Genomic DNA, 23,516 nt, shown 5'->3' with positions numbered 1-23,516 from the left:
AAGGCCCAAGCCCGGATTTTAACCCACAATAACAGGACTGTGGGGCAGATGTGCTAACTAGACGCCCACCGTGCCGTGTTCTACATAATTTGAATGAATGAATGAGATTGACCATGCTCTCATTTATGTGTAACATAACACTACACTCTTTCTATTTGGGCTCTGCTATTTTGCGCAAACGTGCCAGTGTGAGGGATACACACTGCTGTCATGCAGCCAGTGTGGAGGCTGGTGTCTTGTCAGTGTGGAGGTGGTACCAGAATCAGCAGTGTAGTAATGACATTCAAAACCTGGCACAGAGACAAACCTCGCTGTGCTTATGATTATGAGTATTTCGTGTACAGAGTCCCCAGAGCTGTCGCTAGACTTCAGTCTTCTGGGAGGCCCATGAAATGCAAGGGGGGGGAATTATTATTATTATTATTATTATTATTATCCTACAGACAGTTATTACTTTGCTACATTTCAGATGATCCTATAGTCTATTCATGCAGCATTGCCACTCAAAGTGTTGTTGCTAGCTTGAACATTACCATAGACAACATTTTCAGTTCATATACTGTATATACATAGAGCTACCCCCCCCCCCCCCCTCCAATCCCTCCATTGAGTGCTGAATTGTTTGTCAACGTGGCAGCTGTATTGGATGCGGCAAAGTGAAGCAATCTGAGAAGATACCTCGTTCATTTGCTGCTTGGAGATGTATCAACTGTTTTGCACTCAAAGCCAGAACTCATGAGATTAAGACCTAAACATCACTTTTGATTGTATTTGCCGACTTTTTTTTGGCAACACCTTTTTACGAATATGATTTGTAGATTTTGTGGCTGATATAATGGCCCCATCCAATATCGCGGGCACACTGAAACATCGCATAGAAAGGGCTTAGGCGGTGTCGATGTACGTACGTATACATTTCTAAGTATTCTACTGCCCTAATGTGCAGCTTGCATAGACTGTGTGCTGACTTTCACACTCCAGTACAAGTGATAAAATGCAGGAGTAAACTGCGTTTTGGGTTTTCTGTAGGTGGATAATTTCAGTTCAGATTGTTATTTATTTATATATTGCATATACTGGCCACTCATGCCAGAGTAGCATCTGCTCCATTTGCACACTGATTGAGGAGTATCCGTAACATTTGCACAACCATTGTCCCAGATTATCGCACTACTCGTCACTTTAAACCGCATACACTCCTTGAAGTCTCAGCGCCCTTTGCACAATGGTCATTGCACCGGACTATTGCGATATTAGTCATTCGAACTGCTCTAAGTGCTAGAGGACTCTGCATCTTTTTGCACAATTGTTTTTTGTTTTTTGTCAATGTCTTTATGTCTCCAAAGTGTTCTGTAAATTGACTGTCTGTTGTACTAGAGCGGCTCCAACTACCGGAGACAAATTCCTTGTGTGTTTTGGACATACTTGGCAAATAAAGATGATTCTGATTCTGATTCTGATTTCATGAAGACGAGGAGGACTCATTTGAAGATTTAATATTGTATTTGAAAGTAAGCTTCAACCCAATATGTTTACCCCGGAGTTGCAAATATTTTTGTTGCATGCAAAAAAAAAAAAAAAAAAAAAAAAGGAAACGAAAAACAATCTTCATTTAGATGTCAAAAGAGTTTTATGGAGCCCATGTTTCTTTTCTGTATGAAACGGGCTCTTTGATATTTCCGGACTGGACTGTGAGTATGTCACTCGACCATAGTGTACTTGTTCGGCTCTAGTTATTTACAAATATGTACATATTTTACAGATATGTGATGCCATTGCACAAAGCCACTCAAAAAAGTCGCTTTCACTTTGACAAATGTGTGGGTCCGTTGTGCGCCAACATTGACATTCGTCATGTAGGCCTGCACACCAAACATTATTTTCACTAAAGCTGTGATAGGCTGTTGCAGATTAGATTGACCATTAATCATACAAAATAACACCATTGTTCCTTTATATTTGTAATATTTTGGTGATAAAGAGCTTAACACTAGTATTTCCTAGCAAAAAAATAGCTCGTGTGATGAAATAAAACAGAATGCAAATTTTTTTGGTAGATTTTTAGAGAACCGTGCCTCAAGTCGGGAGGCACAACCATCTTGGTGGGTGAGCAAGAGCCCCTATGGCCCGCCCATAGTGACAGGTGTGTGTCCCACCGCTATACGGGGATAGGGTCTGAGCAGGATATATAAACAAACTGTAAACATGAAGTATTGGCGTTGTTACTGCAATACTGTTCATTAATTATTCCATACAGATCTCAAAGTTTTAATTGGCACACACAATTGTTCACTGTACATGTATGTATTAAAGCAAGCTAAGCAAATACAGGATGCTATTTTCATTTTTCTTTCTCGAGGTGCTTTGTTAAAGTCTTTTGGACAACATCAACAGAAAAACTCTTCATATCGAAGTGGAATTTTAGTACGTTTATTTTTTTTAAACCATAACTTAAAAAAGGTATACTATATTTGGAACTTTCAAAACGGAGTCTCAGTCAAGTGATTGGCCAATTTGCAAAAATGAAAAATAGGCAGTACGCTGACTTCCCATTATTTCTGTTATATATGCTTTTGCTGCCATTTTCAAAGTTAATTGGTATAATAAATATATTCATGCACTCATTAATATCTCCAGTCGAAGTTTTACTATAGGTGCAGCAGTGGGGTGTGGCTGCTGGGACAGTGTGTGTCGATGTGTGTGTGTGTGCGTGTGTGTGTGTGCGTGTGTGTGTGTGTGTGCATGTGGGCATGAGTTTGTGAGAAAGGGGATATACTGTAGTCGGGGGCTTTATGCCTAGCAATTCCCCTGGTTTCAAAAAAAGTATCTTAGCAATTGAGAAAAAACTTTATGTCTTGTTTTTCTGCATCACATGTTCATGTCTTGTCTTCTGCTTTGGTTTTAGTCTCCAAAAGTTCTCGTCAGTCCTGCTCCATGTGTCAACCAGGGAGCTCATTCCAGCCACTTGTATCTCGTCCAGGTGTGCCTTGTGGCCACGTCAATTGGTATTTAGGTCGCTGCTTTATTTCCATCTTTGTTGTTAGTTCATTGCTGCGGTTATATGTCACCGATCCTTTGCACTCATGGTTTTTGTCTCGTGTTTCTTTGGTACTTTGTGCAATGGTTTAGGGACTTTTAATTCAGTATTTTCTGATCATGCTGTAGTACTTTTTGTTTTGCCTTTTTTGTAATGTCTCCCTGTGTTTGAGTCCTCCACTTTGGACGCCACACCAACATCATGAAAATCCAAATTCGTGACAGTGATTTACCAGATGAAAAACTGTAAAAGACTCACTATGCCCTAAATATTCTCAGCAGATTGCCTTTGTTGATTCAAATAAATAGAGTAGCCCACATTATGAAGCAATACACGTATTTGGCATGCAAGTGCTTGCTCATTTTCATAAAACCCACATGCAGTCGATTTCAATAGACAACATTCAACATAGTCAAATAAATGCGATTCATGTTGCTGAGCTACATGCTGAGATGGTATGGCTTTTATGCCATGTGAGATGCAGTTAACAATGCATACTGGTCAAATGACATTTCATAGTCGTTAAGTCATGGATCTTGTTTTGTGGTGTCAAAAAGAAAGCACATCAGCAATGTTTTTGGGTCACCTGTGTCGACGTGTTCCTGACAGATGTGTTGTATTTCTGTGCCCGTGTGATCTCACACTGGCATTGAGCTGCGTCTGGCTGCTTGACAGGTTGGCTTGACAGCAGTGTGACCAGTCTGTCTGCTCTCTGCAATACTTGATGTTCACAGTGTGCAGGTTATCGCTGCACTACATTCAGAGGTGATACACATACATTAGAAGAACCCGCTAATGCTCTGCAGGCTGCCGCCGTGTTTATTGTCTGGAAAATGTCTCTTGTTGTGTTAATAAGACAATATGACAAAGCTTTTTAATTGGCTACCTTTCTGTCATTCTCTTCCTCAATATCCATTTCTCTTTTTATTTTTAATGTGGATACAATTCTTCACGACTAAATATTGACAGCTGTCTGATGTGTCCAACAAAAAGCATCATATTCTTGCATAAAAGGAAAATCATCCCAGTGAGGCTCATCCAAGAGAAGCTAAACATCTGAATTGAAACTCATTTAATTTTGTTAGTCCTGTTCTGCACTCATATTTTTCTTCTTCTTTCAATTACAATTCCAATTTACTTCAAGGTGGTCCAAAGACACAATGGATAAAAGTACTGGGACACCATGGCTCCTCACTTATCAAACAATGTGTGGGATTCCTATAAAAGTTTACTTAAAAGCTGAAAATGGCTTATGGCAGAAAATAATCAGACCTAGGAAACCGCTTGTACGCACACCTGTAAGAAAGGTTTGATCAATGCAAAGAACCACAGGAATCTAAAATGAGCCATGCTGATCAGTGCTATGTGAAGGGTGAATCATGGTGACAAGCAAAACAAAGGAAAAAAAATGTCTTCCTTTGTTTTGCTTGTCACCATGAAAAAAACCCAATTTCTTCCTTTGTTTTGCTTGTCACCATGATTCACCCTTCACATAGCACTGATCAGCATGGCTCATTTTAGATTCTGGTGGTTCTTTGCATTGATCAAACTTTTCTTACAGGGGTTGTTTGGTGGCCTTGGCAGCGCCTCAACAAACAAAAGAAAATGCAGCAAGTGGCATAGATCACTGCTGCGGTGAATGCAGTGCATTGGACAGGTATGACAGTAGGAGAAATACAAAGTAAGTGGTCTGAATTAAAAGGACAAAGCCCCCCAAAAATTGCGGCCATCGACAGAGTTTTTCTCCTACTGGTGGGGCCAAATCTTCGCGGTGAGGCCTAGTACACACATTAAGATTTTTCCACTCTTAAAAGATTTATTATCCGCTACCGACCCCATACATAATAAAAAATCGGGCATTCAACAGTTTTGGTCGTCATGTGTGTGGTGTGCTCCGAGAATCTCAACACAGCAGACCACACACATAAAGATTCTATTGGGCCGCCGATCTCGAAGTCTCGCGTGATCACACATGATCTCACAAAACACTTCTGGTTACACACCGATGTTTCCCGAGTGTTCCCGAAGGTTGCCGGAGCCAAGAGCCTTGTAAAATGAAGTTCTCAAAAAACTACTTGCTTTGGAAAATACTTCTTGCTGTCTGAGGAATCCACTGGTGTTTGACGTGCTTGGTCGGGAAGGGGTAGAAACAGCACAAAAACAGGCCGATTATCTTAATGTGTGTACCGAGCCTAAGGCTTGCTCCCTCCTAATTCTTGCAACTCTTCCATCTACATCGTCCGGTAGCAGTGCCAGGAGTGCCATCATGCACAAATGTCACTATATATTTGCTTATACGGTCATCAGACTAATTGGTTCACATCTTGGCATTACGATTGCATCAATCAGATCCATCTCAATCAAGCAATCAATCCGTCAATCAATCACTCACTCAATCAATCAATAAAAAACTAAAATTATCTTTGAGGAGGAGGAGGAGCATCATAAAAAAGGACATACAATCATACGCAAGTGCAAAATCTATTTATAATCTATCATTGAAGTTTGACATTACGTGAAACTGAATGTGTGAGAGGCATCATACAATCTGGCTTCCATTCCCCACCTCACCAACTGCGTCACTGAATTCCCCTGTCTGTGTAATATGCCTACGCATGTGTCAGAGTTGCTGTACAGATGCGCACCACTCCTCTCAAGTTTATTTTGATAGCTCTCAAGTTGCGTACGTATCTTTCAGGCCCTGTTCTGTGTGTACGTACACAATGTTGATAAGTGAGGCCCCTGGCCATCACATGAAAAGGCCTTCCCCAAAGCGGTTCTCACAAAGTTACAAAACCAAAGAATCAATGGAAGTTAAACTTGGGTTTCCTCCCACTTCCCAAAAACATGCATGGTAGGTTGATTGAAGACTCTAAAGGTGTGTGTGCGCGAATGGTTGTTTGTTTATATGTGCCCTGCGATTGGCTGGCAACCAGTTCAGGGTGTACCCCGCCTCTTGGTCGCAGATGGCTGGGATAGGCTCCAGCACGCCTGCGACCCTTGTGAGGATAAAGTGGTATAGAAAATGGATGGATGGATGGATGGATGGACATCGGACCGATTTCTGATCTCAAAGATCAGACGGGGATACCCCTAATCCCTATTCTTCTTTTTGGCAGTTCTGAGATGTCTGCTCCATTACATCTCTCAGCAGGGACTAATGCCGGTCTTGCTTGTCTCTTATTAGTCTCCTGGGCTTCTCAAGAATTTTCTAAGGTGTCTTTTTCTCTTTTATTTCTATTTTTAGCTTTATCACTGTGCATGATAGCCCACACACTGGCTGATTAATAGGAAGGAAAGACGTGAGGAGAGTAGCTTGACTCATCGTGTGGCTTGTTAATGGCTCCAAGGGGAACCATGTTGAGAGCCAGCTGGGGGTTCCCTAGCCAAGTTAAAGACAAGAGATCCTCCAAAGAGCCCAGAGCTTCCAAAGTAGATTGCTTGTTAAATTAATGTGCCACACTTGCTTTATCTACTTTGTGATGCACAAACAAAACAAAAGAATTGAAGATGCAAAGAGACAAATAATGTTACACAAATGCCACTTTTGACTCCTTTCATTTATAATCCATCTCTTTATACATTCTTTTTGTTAAAGAAATGCACTAAGATGGATCTAGCTTGTTTGGCTGGTTCTCATAACGAAGGCACTAAAATATGGTGACTGGTACTGTGGTACACCTACTGTATGTTCATCTTGTCTTCACAGGGCATCAATATAGTGGGCCCTTGTAATGCAGAACCTCCACCTCCTATTCCAGCCATGTACCAGCTGGATATTGTCTTAAAGAAAGGCAATAACCTGGCCATCAGAGATCGAACAGGTAAGATGTCTTTTTTTATTTTTCTATATTTCTCATTTGTCTTCATCTAACCCTTGCTGCCAATCAATATCGCAGTGTGTACTGTACAAAGTGAGATACAAGAAATGATGTGGCAATGATGTGTTTATTAATTTACAGTCGATAAAAATAGAAATAGACATTAGAAAAGTCTGCACACCCCTGTTCAAATGCCAGCTTTTTGTAATATAAAAAATGAAACCAAGATAAATCATTTTAAAACTTTTTCCACCATTAATGTGACCTGTATAACAAATTTGAGTTTTAAAAAATATTTTCAAGAGAGGTGCGCAGAATTTACCAATCACATTCAAACTTGTGTTAAAAAGGTGTGTTGGAAGATTTTGTTATGAACCAATGAAACCAAATGTAAACTTTTTGGCTATAACTAACTTCTTGAGCTTGAACTAGAGCAATAGAAATGGTGGAGGGAATTATTAACAGTTTGAAAAGCAGTCAGTGTTAGCACAAAACCTTCAGGCTTCTGCTAGAAAGCAAAAACGTCAAGAAAGGCATACTAGGACATCTGAAATTGATTTGGGGTTAATCAAGAGCACTTTAAATGATGGTAGGTGGGTGCCAACTCCACTTTAACAAGACTTTGAATGTGATTGGTTAATTTTGCATGTAGCCACATCCCCAGTTATAAGAGAGTGTGCACACTTGTGCATCACATTAGCTCAGTTGCTTATTCTGGCTTCCACTCTCGAAAATATATATTTTTTTCAATTAAGTTTTACAGGTTATAGGTTACATTTAGGGTTGGGCATCGAGAATCAAGAACCGATTGGAACCGGGACTGACTTTCCGGTTCTCCCAGAATTGTTCGAATTTAAAAATGTTGGTTCCCAGTTTTGATGCCTAGTCCGCCCGCCCCGAAGAATAAGTGGCAAAAACCAACGAAGACGTGGTGAAAACCAACGAAAAAGAATGTGCACAAAGGCGTGCTTGTGCCCAATGGAGGTGCCGGCGAATAAAAGTGTGTCTAATCGGAATCCGGACCGGAATCGCTCAAATTCAAATGATGTCCAACCCGAGTCACATTAATGATGAAATTTTTTTTAAAATTATTTATCTTCATCTATTTTTTTACATCCCAAAAACCTGGCATTTGAACAGAGGTGTGTAGATTTTTAGTATTAGATTTAAGATACAAATTTTATTTACCAATCCTGCTTTACTCGATTTGCAACCTTCCCTGTGCTGTACTGTTGTTGTCAATTATTTACAGGTATTTGCAACACAATAGTCTTATGCCCACCTTAACACAACACTGCTGAGACAGGAGGAGGTTACATCTTATACAGCAAAGAGGTGAAGTAAACAAAATTAGACAAAAGAGTGATTGACGACTAGGTCATATTATATCGTCGTCACCATGACAGCAGATCCAAATAAATTACCCTGTGTGAAGTTTGCCAGACTACCTGTGAAGTCCAGAGCTTCTGAGCCCAATGGGGACAGCACATAGAGAGGGTGAGACAGACTGAGTGGATTCCAATGCCAACGAGAAATAAAGTCGTCGTACATTGATGAATGTGTATCAATAAATAGTTTTTTTTTTTTTTTTAAAGAGCAGTCCACAACAGGTGTAATGACAGAATGTGGATACTGTCAAAACTCTCACAAGTTGTAAGTGCTATCTGGAATACGTTGACTTGAATGGATGTGTTGGAACTGTTACATTAACTAATCTATCTTGACGACCGTAGTTATTTAAGACATAGAAAAGGGCCAGGAGGTCAAACAGAGGTAGTTTGCCGAATGAGGCAATTTACTTTTACCAACTATTGATTTAGTAAGAGCCACAGTATGAATTATTCATGATTTAATTGTAATTTTAAGTGTTCTTTAGCAAACATTTTAAAGAGGCAATTTTATAGTTTTGTCTAACTAAGCAAACTGCCATTTAGTTACATCACTTCGATTCAAGCAAAGCTTTCATTTACACTTCTAAGTAGTTTATATTGAAACTATCAGTTAAATAAACTTTTTTAACTACATTGTGGGGAACGGCAGTTTGTGCTAATAGAACAAGGCAGTAGATGGCAATGAATGGCGTTTAAAACAGATGAATGAAGAATTTAACCAGTGTTGCATTGCCTTAATCCTAACAGACTCCAAATAATACGCACATACCAGTACAGTATATCGACACTTAGTAATCACTACAGAAATATGATTGATTCTTGTATATTTTGACAGCAATTTTTTGTTGTTGAATGTGTCCGTATTTACCTGACTGATTTTAGTGTTATCTTATGTTTGTAGCAACCTATGTTGAGCGAAGAGAAGGTTAATTTGTGGGCATTTTAGAGAATAAACAAAGCAAAGGCATTCAGGTGAATGATTGAATGATTGTACAGTAATCGTATTGAGTCTGTCAGTATTCGACCGTGGAATGACTTGTAGTTCAGCCCTGTCCAATATGTCCTATTGCACCTCTTGCATTGCGGGTAATAGGATACCCCTAGTGCTGCAGCCATCTGTCAGTCCTGACATGGTGCACACACAGTCTTTCAGCCACCCACAGCCCGAGAGAGAGGCTTTTTCAGAATCTGAAGGCATGGAGGAGTATTTTATAGGTACTTTTAGCATGTTGCTTTCCTCTTGTCCTTTCATATCAGTCAACAGTGCTGTTAAGAGGAGTGACATGTTTACTATAAAATGCCTTTGTTAGAATAGATGCTAAGCAGACCCAGCAGATGTAATGTACACTTTATGTAATAACATAGAAAGATAGTTTTAGGCATATTTTCTTGTACAAAAAAAAATTCTACTTTCTTTTCACAACCAGTAGGCGTTTTGTGTAATAGGTTAAGCCCGCTATACTCATATTCCCACAGACACACAAATCTCACTTAGGAGGTCGTCCCAGAGTAAACGTTGCAAGGGAGGGACCAGTTTACTCTAACCAGTTCTTGTTTGTGTCCCCATACATTTGTCCTAATAGCCATCCATGTTAAGTGACATGTTACATTCATCTCAGATACTGCATTTGTAAAATAATCCCTATCAGGCAGTGTGAAATATGTACTTATATTAAGTTGATATCGTGTATTTCATGGCATTTTTTGGTCATTTTGGTATAATCATAATTTTTGATGTGCAGTGGGGTGTTTGTATGTTTTGTATCTTTTTGTTTAGTATTAATTTCGTGTTCTAACAAAATTGCTTTTGTCCCTTGACAGTATTCTTTATTTATTGATGTATATGCTATTAGCATGTGGTTTGTCAGTCATTATAATTTTGGCCTCAAAAGGCTGTCATACCTTGTCATGTCTCCTGTACAAAGTCCTTGGCTGTTCAACTTATATATTACATCTGGAAAATATATGAAATAATAATGTTTTTGTTTTTTTTGGTTGTTTTTAACAGTGATTGCTGTGACTTAGTATATTGTACTAAAAGCTGTGACTCAATGTTTGGGATATATATATATATATATATATATATATATATATTTTAAATTTTTAAATTTTTATTTTTTAAATTTTTTAATGAAACCTTTTCATTTAAGGGTCATTACAAAGGAAATACATTTTTGCCACTGATTTCTAATACATTAAACTATTATATATTCATTTCCCCTAAGGAGTCTGAAGCTTATTTTAGTACATGATTCAGTGGAAATATAATTACATCTTTAAATATCATCAGTTAATAATTTAGGATCACTTGTCTGCCCTGTGCTGGGACAGAGTGCTATTGATCATGACTATGTACTGTAATTGGAATTACAGATAGATGATGAAAATGAAGAGGAATTATTAATCGTTGGAATCCTGTCTCAACATTTCTTATTTTCTTTCTTTCTTAAGATCATGTGTTAGATGTTCTTAGTTCTAAGTTTAAGCACCATTTTAACAGCAATAGGATCTTTCTCGTCTTAGGTAGCTTTGAGGTTTGTTGAGTGTCACTATGATAACTATTTACATTCTATAATACTGTAAAGCCACCAGCATATCAGGTAAGGTACACACGCTCTGTCAAACTGTTGTTCTGCTGTGGTTCGCACCCCTATTCCCCTTGAGGTGGAGAGCGGGCTCTTAGGCAGAAAGAGAAGAGGAAAGCACAGAGCTGTGGCACATTAGTGTGCCGTGAGCACTCTTCCAGTGTGCCGTGAGAAATTAAAAAAATTTACTGAATTGCTCAAAAAAAAATAATTATTTACAAGAAATAATGTAACTTTGTTCATTTATGTATGCCAGTGAGGCATAGTGACAGACAGAACAAATGAATGGTCTTCCATTTGCAGTAAGTACATACATTAATTAATGAATCCACTTTTTGTTTGTTGTTTGTTTGTGTGCCGTGAGATTTTTCAAGTGTAAAATATGTGCTTTGGCTCCATAAAGGTTGGAAATCACAGCTCTAGCAATTAGAGCAGTTTGAAATGACTAATAGAACAATAGTCCGATGCAATGACCAGTGTGCAAAGGGCCCCGAGCCTTTAAGAAATGTATGTAGTTTAAAGTGACGAGTAGTGCGATAATCTGGGACAATGTCGATTCTGCAAATGTTGCAGATGCTACTCAGGCAAATGAGTGGCCAGTATTGGTCAACAACAGATATGCAAATAGTGCAGTGTGGCGAGACTACTACAGTGAGTGCATGAGTAATGTATAATTGGTCTGACAGAAATGTGACAAACTCAAGACAAAAAATTGGCAGCATGTTGCAATGGAATTGTAAGTTAACTGTTTAAGAAGTTAATGGCAAGAGGGAAGAAGCTGTTGGAATGTCTGCTTGTTTTAGTTTGCATTGTTCAGTTGCGAGTCACTGATGGTGTAGAGGTACACTTGCCTGACTTTGGTGCGGGCAGCGTGGTATCAGTTCCCACTTAGTGACAATGTGAATGTGAGTGCGAATGGTTGCCCGTGTCTATATGTGCCCTGCGACTAACTGGCGACCAGTCCAGGGTGTAGTCCGCCTTTCGCCCGAAGTCAGCTGGGATAGGCTCCAGCACCCCGTGACCCTAACCAGGATAAGCGGTGTTGACAATGGATGGATGGATGGATGGATGTTCGGTAGCGCTTACCTCAGGGAAAGAGCTGGAAGAGGTGGTGACCAGGATGTGAAGGGTCCAAGAGGATTTTGCATGCTCTTGTCTTAGTTCTGGCAGCGTGCAAGTCCTCAAGGGTGGGTAGGGGGGTACCGACCATCTTTTCAGCAGTTTTGATTGTCCATTGCAGTCGGAATTTGTCCTTTTTTGTAGCAGCACCAAACCAGACTGTGGTGGAAGAACATAGGACTCATTTGATGACTGCTGTGTAGAACTGCCTCAACAGCTCCTGTGGAAGGCCGTGCTTCCTCAGAAGCCGCAGGAAGTACATCCTCTGCTGGGCCTTTTTGAGGATGGAGTTGATTTTGAGCTCCCACTTCAGGTCCTGAATGACATCTTAGGACAGAAGGGCGGATTTGCAAACAGCAGTATGGTTTCATGCCAAGAAAGAGTACCACAGATGAATTATTTGCCTTGAGGGTGTTGATGGAGAAGTACAGAGGTCAGAAGGAGCTACATTGTGTCTTTATAGATCTAAAGAAAGCCTATGACAGAGTACCCAGAGAGGAACTGTGGCACTGCATGCGAAAGTCTGGAGTGGCAGAGAAGTATGTTAGAATAGTACAGGACATGCATGAGGGCAGCAGAACAGCAGTGAGGTGCTGGCCTATACACTGTTTTTATAAAACAGTGTATAGGCCAGCCATGATGTACGGATTAGAGACAGTGGCACTGAAGCAGGAAGCTAAGCTGAAGGTGGTGGAAATAATGATGTTGAGGTTCTCTCTAGGAGTGACCAGGTTGGATAGGGCTATAAATTACCTCATCAGAGGGACAGCCAAGGTTAGATGTTTTGGAAACAAAGTTAAAGAGACCAGACTTCAATGGTGTGGACACATCCAGAGGAGAGATAGTGAGTGTATTGGTGGAAGGATGATGAGGATGGAGCTGCCAGGCAAGAGATCTCGAGGAAGACCAAAGAGAAAGTTGATAGATGTAGTGAGGGAACACAAGAAGGCAGTTGGTGTTAGAGAGGAGGATGTGGGAGATAGGTTTCCATGGAAAAGGATGACACGCTGTGGCGACCCCTAACGGGAGATGCCGAAAGGAAAAAAAGAATCTGATAATATCATCCGCTCTAATTTGAACTTGTATACAGTATTTCTTTTTTATTTTGAAGCCAATCGCAGGGCACATACAAACAACCAACTATTCACGCTCACATTCACACCTACGGGCAATTTAGAGTCTCCAATTCATGCATGTTTTTGGGATGTGGGAGGAAACCGGAGTGCCCAGAGAAAACCCACGCAGGCACGGGGAGAAGATGCATACACCACACAGGCGGGGCCGGGGACTGAAACCCAGTCCTCAGAACTGTGAGGCTGACGCTCTAACCAGTCGTCCACCGTGCCGCCTCAGGTGCATTGTAAAAGGTATATATCGTTAAAGTGCCTGTTCTGTGTTTCTGATTACAGGTCATAGACGGTGCTTTTTTTGTGTGGTATTGCTGGAATTTTGGGTTTGTCGTCTCTGAGTCACTGAGGTATTCCGGTAGCAATAAATAGTTTTGGTTTATGTGCATTTTCAACTGCTGTCAGGAAAAAAGGGAACATTTATCAAAGATACTACCAGGGACTTTGGCCACGATTCAGAACAGCATGCCTGCTGAGTAAACTTCTGGGCCATCTCCCGTTTATTTTATTTCACATTTATTTCCACTGTCAGCTGTTGTGGTGCCGTGTTTCAATAACATCTCAGTCGATGAACATTTAGAAGTGAACCACTCATGTTCAAAGGTTTTGAAATACATGGTGCCTAGATCCTCATTTAATTTAAAGGTGGACAATTTCCACACAATGAGACTCTTTTGTGTGTAACACTGATAGTCATAGCACAAGCAATAAAGCGAATGCAAGAAAAATCCTCTTTGCTTTCCATGGTTGCACATTCAGACCTGCAGGCCGCAGCCACCTTGTTGTTTTTACCTTTCAACACTTTACTTCCACTCCTCTATTCCACAGCATTTTCATTTCACAGGCTGCTTCTTCTCCCAACCATTTGACAGCAGTATTCATAAAACCTACAGTCTGTAACTTAACCTGGATGAAGCTACTCATGTAAGCTTGCATTAATTATCAAAAGCCTATTAATTTTCTCACACCTACAGTGGACATAAAAAGTCATTTTTGCAGCTGCAGCTTACTGCACTAGCCATGGTCCACAGAGAACTTCCACAGCATCAGAGGGATCTCATTGTTCAAAGGTATTAGTCAGGAGAGGGGTACAAGAATAATTTCCATAGTATTAAATATCTGTACCATGTAACACAGTGGAGACAGTCATCATCAAATAGAGAGAATATGGCCGTCTCTCCAAAACTTTTTTAAAGATGAGGAGAAAACTGGTCATGGAGGCTCCCAAGCACCTGACAGCTTTACTGGCTGTTTTGGAAATATGACAAACTACAATCTCCAATTGTATTCATGTGTCTGGGCTATGGTGCAGCTCCCAAATGCATTTGGGAAAATGTGTTGGTCTGATGAAACCACGATTGAACATTTTTTGGCCATAATTCCATAAGGTACAGTAAGTCTGGAATAAATACAACACCGCTCATCACCGAAGGAACATCATACCTACAGTGAAGCCTTGTGGTGGGAGCATCATGCTTTGGGGCTGTTTTTCTTCAGCTAGAACTGGGGCAGAAAAGCTGCCACACACCGAGCAATGTGGCTGAACCCGACTGTGTGCACAGTGTGCGTGGTTTGGCAACTGTTTTCATGAGTGGCCGATCAGTTGGCCACTTTTTTTGTGGCGATACAAAATTTTAATTGCCGGCGCACACCGTTGCAGCATCAAAGATTACAGCTAATCAAAAGGCAAATCAGCTTTCACTCACACTTCTGAAGGTTATTGTGCATGCGAGAACATTCATTTGCATGTGTCCGCAGATACTCACCTGTGGGACTTGGTGTGGGGACACTCAATCATTGCGATAAATAACTCATAACTATGTGAACTTCCTGTGTATCCACTCACTTGCACTCTATTTCTAAAGATGTTTAGAATTTACATAGCCAGTCCCACCACACTTCAGTTGTACAGCCGGGTTCACGACCCTTGTCCTGCATGCTTCCCCTCCTGTCCTTGTCCTGTCCAGCCCGGTCCTATTTTGTCCTGTCCTTCCTTCACAGCATGTAGCGCTACTGCCCCATACAACACTCAAATCTTATGTGTCATTTTATTAGGCATACAATGATTTACTTTCCTCATCTTTATTACAGCTAATGTCCTATCTTTTGCTATCTTCTCTTCCTATATTATTTAGTTATCTTTTCACTGTCCCTCCCCTTTAAAATTTTGATGTGTCCGACTGAAATTTTCAATAAAAATCCATCAGAATACAAAAAACTACAGTGGCTTCTTAAAACCTCTACTGTGGCACAGTAAAACTGTTCCGGCATAAAAGGGATACAGATCCTCCTTTCTGTTTGACCTAACAGCCGAACAGGGCAAAAAATAAATAAAAAGCAAAATAATCTGGAGCATGGGGAGTGTAGTGTTAGATCCTTTACCAGGATAGGAACATAGCAAAGAGCAGCTCACTCAATGAAGGTTTCGCGCTGTTCTATTTCTATTTTGGAATGCTGTCGGTAAATACGTGCTGCAAACCGAAGGACCATTTATCGCCCTGAGCCACAACATGCAAGAAGTAAATACACCCTAAGGATGTACTTTCTTCGGATACTGAAATAACACCCTGTTGAGACACTTTTGTGTGCATCTATCACTGCCTGGAGTAGTTCTACCACAAAAAAGGACAAATACAATGGTCAATAAGGACTGCAGAAAGAATTGTCAGAGGTTCCCTAACTATCATTAAGGGCACCCTTAAAGAACAGGCCGGATTTACCCTGCAGCTCCATCCATCCATCCATTTTCTGAGCCACTTATCCTGACAAAGGTCGCGGGATTGCTGGAGCCTATCCCAGCTATCATCGGGCAGGAGGCGGGGTACACCCTGAAGCGGTTGCCAGCCAATCACAGGGCACATATAAACAAACAACCATTTGCACTCACATTCACACCTACGGGCAATTTAGAGTTGTCAATTAACCTCGCATGCATGTTTTGGGAGGAAACCGGAGTGCCCGGAGAAAACCGACGCAGGCACGGGGAGAACATGCAAACTCCACACAGGTGGGGCTGGGGATTGAACCCCGGTCCTCAGAACTGTGAGGCAGACGCTCTAACCAGTCGCCCACCGTGCCGCCCACTGCAGCTCTAACTGCCTAAATGTTTAATTAGTACATGTATTAGATTTACATGTATTTTGTGATGAATCAATGCATTGGGGATGTGGGGCCTATATAGAAATGTATAGTTTTATATATATTATTTCTATCAGACATCAGTCATGGCTGTCTCAGTTCATGCTGAGACAGAGCCTGACGTTTGTAAAAGAAGACAGGGAAAGCAGAATAAAACATTATCCTTCCTACATGCAGTTAGCCAAGCCATGTTGCCAAATCAGATCCTGAAAAAAGTCTTTGGACTGCTTATTATTTGTGATGTTTTGCTGATCAGGTTCGCATTTGATGACAGATGGATGTGACGTAGGCCCCATGGCGGGAGACTGGTGGTTTGTAACTCCAGCTGCATTCAGTCCTGGCGCAGTAGATCTGTGCCCCTACATGCTATCGTGTGTATTAGATGGGAGCTACTGCGGATGTAGAACTTTTAACAATAGTCAATGGGTAAAGATTTTGTGCGCAGGTTGGAAACGTCACAAATCTGACAGCACGAATCAACTTTATTCATTCATTCATTCATTTCCCTAACCACTTATCCTCACGCGGGTCGCGGGCGTGCTGGAGCCTATCCCAGCTGTCATCACGCAGGAGGCGGGGTACACCCTGAACTGGTTGCCAGCCAATCGCAGGGCACATGCAAACAAACAACCATTCGCACTCACAGTCATGCCTATGGGCAATTTAGAGTCTCCAATTAATGCAGAAACCGGAGTGCCCGGAGAAAACCCACGCAGGCACCGGGAGAACATGCAAACTCCACACAGGCAGGTCGGGGATTGAACCCTGGTCCTCAGAACTGTGAGGCTGACGCTCTAAGCAGTCGGCCACCGTGCCGCCCCGAAACAACTTTACTCATTATTAATATTTATCCTGCTTATATAAAAAGAGATATTGAGCATATATTTTCAAATACATTCGCTTTATTGACTTTTTATTTAAAAAAAATTGTGGTGAGTGCTGAGGCGGCGCCCTATTGCCCTCTATCGGCAAGCTGCCACTGGAAACAACTCACGTGTACGTGCGCAAAATGCTCTTAGATGGCTAAACAAGGGTAAATAAGCTGCAACAACATGGCACAGAAATACAATACAATCATAAAGTGTATTTAAAGTGACTTATCTAGCATGCCGCTTGGGTTTTTGAGGTAGTTAAACAGGAGGATGAGCATATTGTTTTATTGGTGGCTAGTGTTATTTGACCCACGACCCTGGTGAGGAGAAGCGGCTTAGAAAATGGATGGATGGATGGATATTATTTGAACCATTACTGCCCATCAAGTCAATCAAGGAGGCAAAGGCTTTTATGGCTTCTGTTTAATTTTGTCCCGCATAATATGAAAATGATGCAATTTTATTTTATAGCCTACTCAAGCTAAATTGACAAACAAAATTAGTTAGACAGTACTCCTAGAATGCACTTTGTTTTGATGACCTTTTAGGCCGTTATGTTTATAACTGGTGATGACAAAACCTGCTCAGTTTTTACATGACATATTATAAGCAATAGTAAAGTCATTTTGTGAGGGTCACATATTTACACAGGCTCTCCATATTGGGGTGCAACCAGACAAGTATGTTTGTAGCCTGTCAACTTTACTTATTTACTGCTGTTGTTTTCCCTGAAGATACTGAACAAAAGGATAACACTAGAGTGGAAATGCTTTGATAATAGGATTCTCTTCTTCCCTTTTGCCATTTCTCTGTTAATCACGTTTGTCACAGCGGATAATGGGAACGGAATCAAACAAACAGACAAACACACCAAAGCAGCACGCTTCTTTCCAACCATGACTTACTGCTTATTATTCTGATATACAGAGATGCCAAAGAGAGCGTTGATTCTACCAACTGCATTTTATTTTTCATTATACAGTACAGTATCTGTCTCGCATCTGGGTAATCAATTGCTTTTTAAAATATGTATAGTGCTAGTATGAATTTCATTTAATTATCATTGTACTCATCCTGCAAATTCATGCATGCATACTGACCAGGGTTTTAATGTGGAGTCCCAACCAATCAATATGATTAGCTCCAGATTGCATCCTACTGATGAGAAAACTGCCCAGCTTTTCGAAATCAATGATGCCCTAAACTTTGCAGTGGTTCATTCAGTAGCAAATTAAATACAATTCTTTTAATTTCCTTTAAAAAACAAAAACTACTAAGTGCACTTTCTGTTATTACTATGGTGCTTTTTATTATGAATGCAGATTATTTTGCACACTTGGTACTGTGATCACATCACTCCTTTCACTCCATGAAAAATACTGCACTCCCCTGTAAATACTTATTGCTAATAAGATTGTCTGATAATGTGTTTGTACTTCATAGATTTAAAACAAAAATATTCCTCTCCTTATTACTGCTGGTCTTAGTCGCCACTTGAATTTCATTGTTAGGATTAAAGGATCTTTTGTTTAATGTTTTTTTTAATTTCATTACAACCATACAGTTAATTATGTAATGAACTGATAACATGAATATTCAGTTCAAGTGATGCTTTACTGTTTATTTTATTGTATAATTGTTGCCATATCCTTTACTCTGCATGTGTATCCTCTCCCCCAGGAACCAGTGATCCATATGTCAAGTTCAAGATTGCAGGAAAGGAGGTGTTCAGGAGTAAAACCATCCATAAGAACCTCAATCCAATGTGGGATGAAAGAGCAACTCTCCTGGTGGAAAGCCTGAGGGACCCGCTGTACGTCAAGGTACAACCTATTCGTCAAGCATCAAATACAATATACTGTATAGGCCTATCTCAAGTAGTGTTTGTTGTACCTGAACAAAATACAATTTCCCATTTAAACCTGTTGAAATCATGTATGTCCAGGACTTTATATGCTTATTGTTGGTGCTTTTATCTCTCTGTAGGTTTTTGACTATGACTTTGGACTTCAGGATGACTTTATGGGATCAGCGTATCTCTTCTTGGAGTCACTAGAACATCAGAGGTCTGATTTCTTTAAAAAAAATTTTTTTTTTAGATTTTTTTTCACTCTAGTGTACCTTACATATTCTCCTCACTATTCTTTACTTGTAGTCAGTGCATTGTCTGCTCTAAAGGGGTTTAAAAATCTCCTGTTCCATGCTCACATCATATGAAAACAGCTGTTTTTCACAATTCCTAAAACACGTTTCTTGAAACCTCCACCCATTTTCTCAAAACCTTAAACGCAAATCCAAAAATTCAAACTATATTCACAAAACCCAACTCTTCCTGCAAAACCAAACTATTCCCTCAAAACAGACCTTGAGTCAATCAAAAGGAAAAGCACCAATGAACAGTCATTACACACAACATAGAAAAAGGAAAACACAATGATATGACCATAAAGTTGTTGAAATCATGTTTAGTGTTCACATTAGAAAAACATTTTGCAAAACTGTTTAGGACTTGTTGTGAGAAAAAAATCTAAAAGTACTAGGCGTACAAGTATAATGGAATGTATTGAAATACATTTTTGTGTCCTGCACTCTATACAGTCATATTGTAAACATGTACATAATGGAAAGAGCAGTTACCTGTTCACGTCTCTGAATCTTCGGAATAAAGTGGTGGATACAGTGAATCTGCTTAGGTTAGCTGCACTGGCTATAGTCCCGCTTCCCTCATTGTCAAACCGTGGACAGGAACATGGTCTATGAAAGTTGCCCGTATTTATTTTTTTCAGTTTTACTGTGCTTATACCATTCTGCAACACAAGTGCATCAGTGTTTAAACTGAGTTTTAATGTGTGAAAATATGTTTGCAAGTTGCGTCTAAATAGGTGAAAAGCATGCTTAAGGTTTTCCCAAAAGGGTGACCAATTCAATAACTGGGTTCAAGACATTGAGCATTTGGTTCAGGCAATAGGGTTTTGTTTTTGAACAATTGAGAAATACTGGAGCCACCCTTCAGTAGTTTAACAAGTGGTCTCTTGCTGCCCTCATGTGGAAACCTTTGAAAACACATGCCAAGATAAATATAAAATATGACGTTTCACATTACAGGAAAAACTTCTAAAAATAAGTTTATTTATTTATTTGCATATTTTTAAATGCAATCTAGTGCACCATTATAAAGCATCCTGGTAACATATGTTTCAAAAGAGTATTAACAATTTTAAGTTTATTTTGTTTTTGTCACATTGTGAAAAATACAGTCAGTTCTCAACACATTTCTTGTCATAATTTCCAGATAAAAAAAAGACACCATTGCACCAAATAGAAATTCACTTATCACTTAACTGTAAAATGCAAATATGTTGATAATGTGTAGAATAATATATGTAAAAATGATATGTTTTTAAACACCTTACCGTGTTTTAATTGTATATATACGGTGAAAATTAGTTGGTTTATTTTATTTATTTATTTATTCATTCATTTATTATTTATTTTTATTTATTTACTTTTATTTTATTTTATTATTTGGATGAGGGATTTTGTACTTGCAATAAGAGGAACACACACTATTGTCAAGGAATTTCATATTTCATATTCAGAGAAATGGACAAGCCAATTTCATATTTCACTGGCAGGGTAGATGACTGGTTAGCACATCGACCTCACAGTTCCGTGGTCCCGGGTTCAAATCCAGTCTTCCCTTGTGGAGTTTACATGTTCTCCCTTTGCCTGCTGGCGTTTTCTCTGGGTACTCCGGTTTCCTCCCACATTCCAAAAACATGCAAAAAATTGTCCGTAGGTGTGAATGTGAGTGCAAATAGTTGTTTGTATGTATTTGATTTGCTGGCGACGAGTTCAGGGTGTACCCCGCCTCTCGCCCAAAGTCAGCTGAGATAGGCACCAGCATGCCCGCGACCCTAGTGAGGATGAGCGGTTAAGAGAATGGATGGATGGATACATTTTAAATGGCTAATAGAATAGAAAAATGACTCGTAATCAGATCTAATGTCGTTTGTTGGAGATTTTAAACTAAACAAAATTAGTTAGACAGCAATCTCCGCCCTACATCATTGAAATGTCTATGCCAATGTGTTTTGGAAGGTTTGGTTTAAGGTTATGACATTAATGGTGGCCAAAGAGGATCCCCCATAAACTATTACTTTAAATACTTTTTATTAGCTTTATTTAGTAGCATCATACTTTTTTGGCTTTGGCTGTGCATGCATTTGGCATCCTGCATGGCTACTCATACACATTATTCATTGAAATTTTGGATTTTAATGAGCCTGTATTAATGTACTCCCTTGTAGAACACTGGAAGTTACCCTGGACCTAAAGGACCCGCATTATCCAGACCATAATCTAGGCAGCCTGGAGCTTTCAGTCACTTTATCACCACGAGAGGGAGACATGAGAGATGCAGTAAGAAAACTTAAATGTTATAAAAGTTATCTGAATATTTTGGCTTCATTCATGCTCAGTTACTGGAAACTCTTCAAATCAACAAGCGCATACTGTATGCACAAACGGCAATGTAATTAACATGTCGGTGTAAAAGTTTCATGTTCAAAGAGCACTGGATATTTGCTCATGCGCTAAATTCTACCGAGTTGCATTTATTTCTGTTCAATTATTTGTCTGCCTAATTGGACCTCTGCATGTTCGACCCAGAACAAGGCGGAATCATGAGGGAAATACTTTATTCCTTTTGATCTGATGTCTTAATTTTGCTGCTTATTTAGTTCTGCAGTTCAGAGAGTCCACACTTGACACAACAAGTAAACTATTTGGGTTAAGCACCGTTTTGGATCTCTCCAACTGCGAAGACAAGAGTACAAGGTTGTATTTGTGCATTTTGATGACAATATCTGTTGTCATCTATCAGGTTTTAGGGGTAGGAGAAAGATGCTCCTGGGAAATTATTAATTATTTGACTTAGAGTTTCTCTAAAATTTATATTGACAACAAAAATAATCTAAACATTGTGTATGGTAAATCCTTGATTATCATCAGCTCATGACAGAACCAAAGAGTACCTCCAACATTAAAAGAAACATATCAAGTTCCCCAGTTTGAACCAGTGAGTCTTAACAAAATGCATGCAAAAATCTAAAGTAGAATCATGGCTTGTTTTTTGTTTTTTAGGACTAAAAAGACAAACAGGTGCCAGTCTCTAATAAACGATTTCACCATTATTGCAATAAAAATACATGTTTTTCAGTGTGTGCATGTTTGTGTTTGTAAACAACACACAAGGCAAGTTGGTCCTGCCTTATTCCCATGCATGACTGACAAATGCCTCACTTTCCTAATCTAACCCCCCACTCCCACACCTTTTCACCCTCGGCCCACTACTGCCATTTGAACACCTCACGTCACCTTCCTTCCCTTTAACCTGTGCCCCTGCAGCTTCAAGTGGGAAACAGTGGGGGGTGCTCTGTAACCGCTTTGTCTCATTCACAGACCATGCTTTTGAGAAGGAACTGGAAACGATCTAGTAAGGTAAACTAAAAACGCATGTAATCCCTCCAACCAACACTACTGCTCCTCACCTGTACCCTCACTTTTTTCACTGGTGTCCTGGTGGTACATGGATGGATTGTCTCCTTTTCTCTGTCTTCTCATCCCTGTCCCTCCCTCTGTACTAGTGGCAACTTTTCTTTCATGGTTAGCACTGTCATCGCTTTATTTTCCACAAGCTGCAATATAAAACATATTACTATTCCACCCTTTGAATGTTGCATGCAGGAACCGTTTCAGTTTTTAATCCAAGTCCTCTGATTGAGAAACTAAATTTATGTAAAAATATGATGCAATGATCGAACAAATGTTTATTTTTACATATTATGACCATTTTTGGGCTTTTTAATTAGAACCATTCCTCTGATGTTTTATTTGTTTTTAGAATTGATCAAATGTTGTGGGTTCCTGTCCCTGCTATTTCATTGCAGCTGTTGTAAGAAAATAAAGCTGTTGTTTTACTTTCATGGAGCTTAAAGGAGTCATTTATGGCAAATCAACTGTGCTTATAAGACTGCATGTTGATCGACAATGCAAGATGGTTTTAGGAGCCATTCTGTATCTATAGTACGTCCCTTCTTGTGGCTGTTAGATGAACACAAAGAAGCACGTTTTTCTTTCTGCTTCACCATATTGACTCATGCATGCAGCATCTGTCTGTTTTGCATAGCACACAGAAAGTGCAGGTACTCACTTAAATTGGTATTTTTGACATGTTTAGTTTAGATATTGTCATGTCAAGGTGGTTAATGTTGACTCTTGCAAAGTTGCAAAACACAAATTCTGTTGAACTACTATCATAAGTAGATGAAAAATATTGAGACACCTGCATAAACTGACAAAGGGAAGATATTTGCTTGGTTTTAACTCCTCAGCATCCAATTTCTTTTAATGTCCCTGTAAAGT

General features: G+C 39.8%; 1 protein-coding gene across 13 annotated transcripts in view; it reads left to right on the top strand.

Annotated features, from left to right (window-relative positions):
- The window catches only part of mctp1a (multiple C2 domains, transmembrane 1a), a 135,779-nt gene that overhangs the window by 22,109 nt on the left and 90,154 nt on the right, over positions 1-23,516 (top strand). For 11 of the 13 annotated variants that reach the window (XR_009787694.1, XR_009787693.1, XR_009787692.1 and 8 more), the window contains exons 2-6: positions 6,747-6,861; positions 18,771-18,913; positions 19,077-19,156; positions 21,401-21,512; positions 22,554-22,592. Coding sequence is in view for 8 of the 13 variants with exons in the window: in XM_061767249.1 (XP_061623233.1) it covers positions 6,747-6,861; positions 18,771-18,913; positions 19,077-19,156; positions 21,401-21,512; positions 22,554-22,592 (489 nt within the window). In the remaining 5 variants the exon portion in view is untranslated. The remainder of the gene's footprint in view (positions 1-6,746; positions 6,862-18,770; positions 18,914-19,076; positions 19,157-21,400; positions 21,513-22,553; positions 22,593-23,516) is intronic. The other 2 variants (XM_061767248.1, XM_061767253.1) reach the window with 1 other exon arrangement.

The sequence above is a fragment of the Phyllopteryx taeniolatus genome, chromosome 3 (assembly GCF_024500385.1).
Source record: "Phyllopteryx taeniolatus isolate TA_2022b chromosome 3, UOR_Ptae_1.2, whole genome shotgun sequence".
Taxonomy (NCBI): Eukaryota; Metazoa; Chordata; class Actinopteri; order Syngnathiformes; family Syngnathidae; genus Phyllopteryx; species Phyllopteryx taeniolatus.
This window is presented reverse-complemented; position numbering and strand designations above follow the sequence as displayed.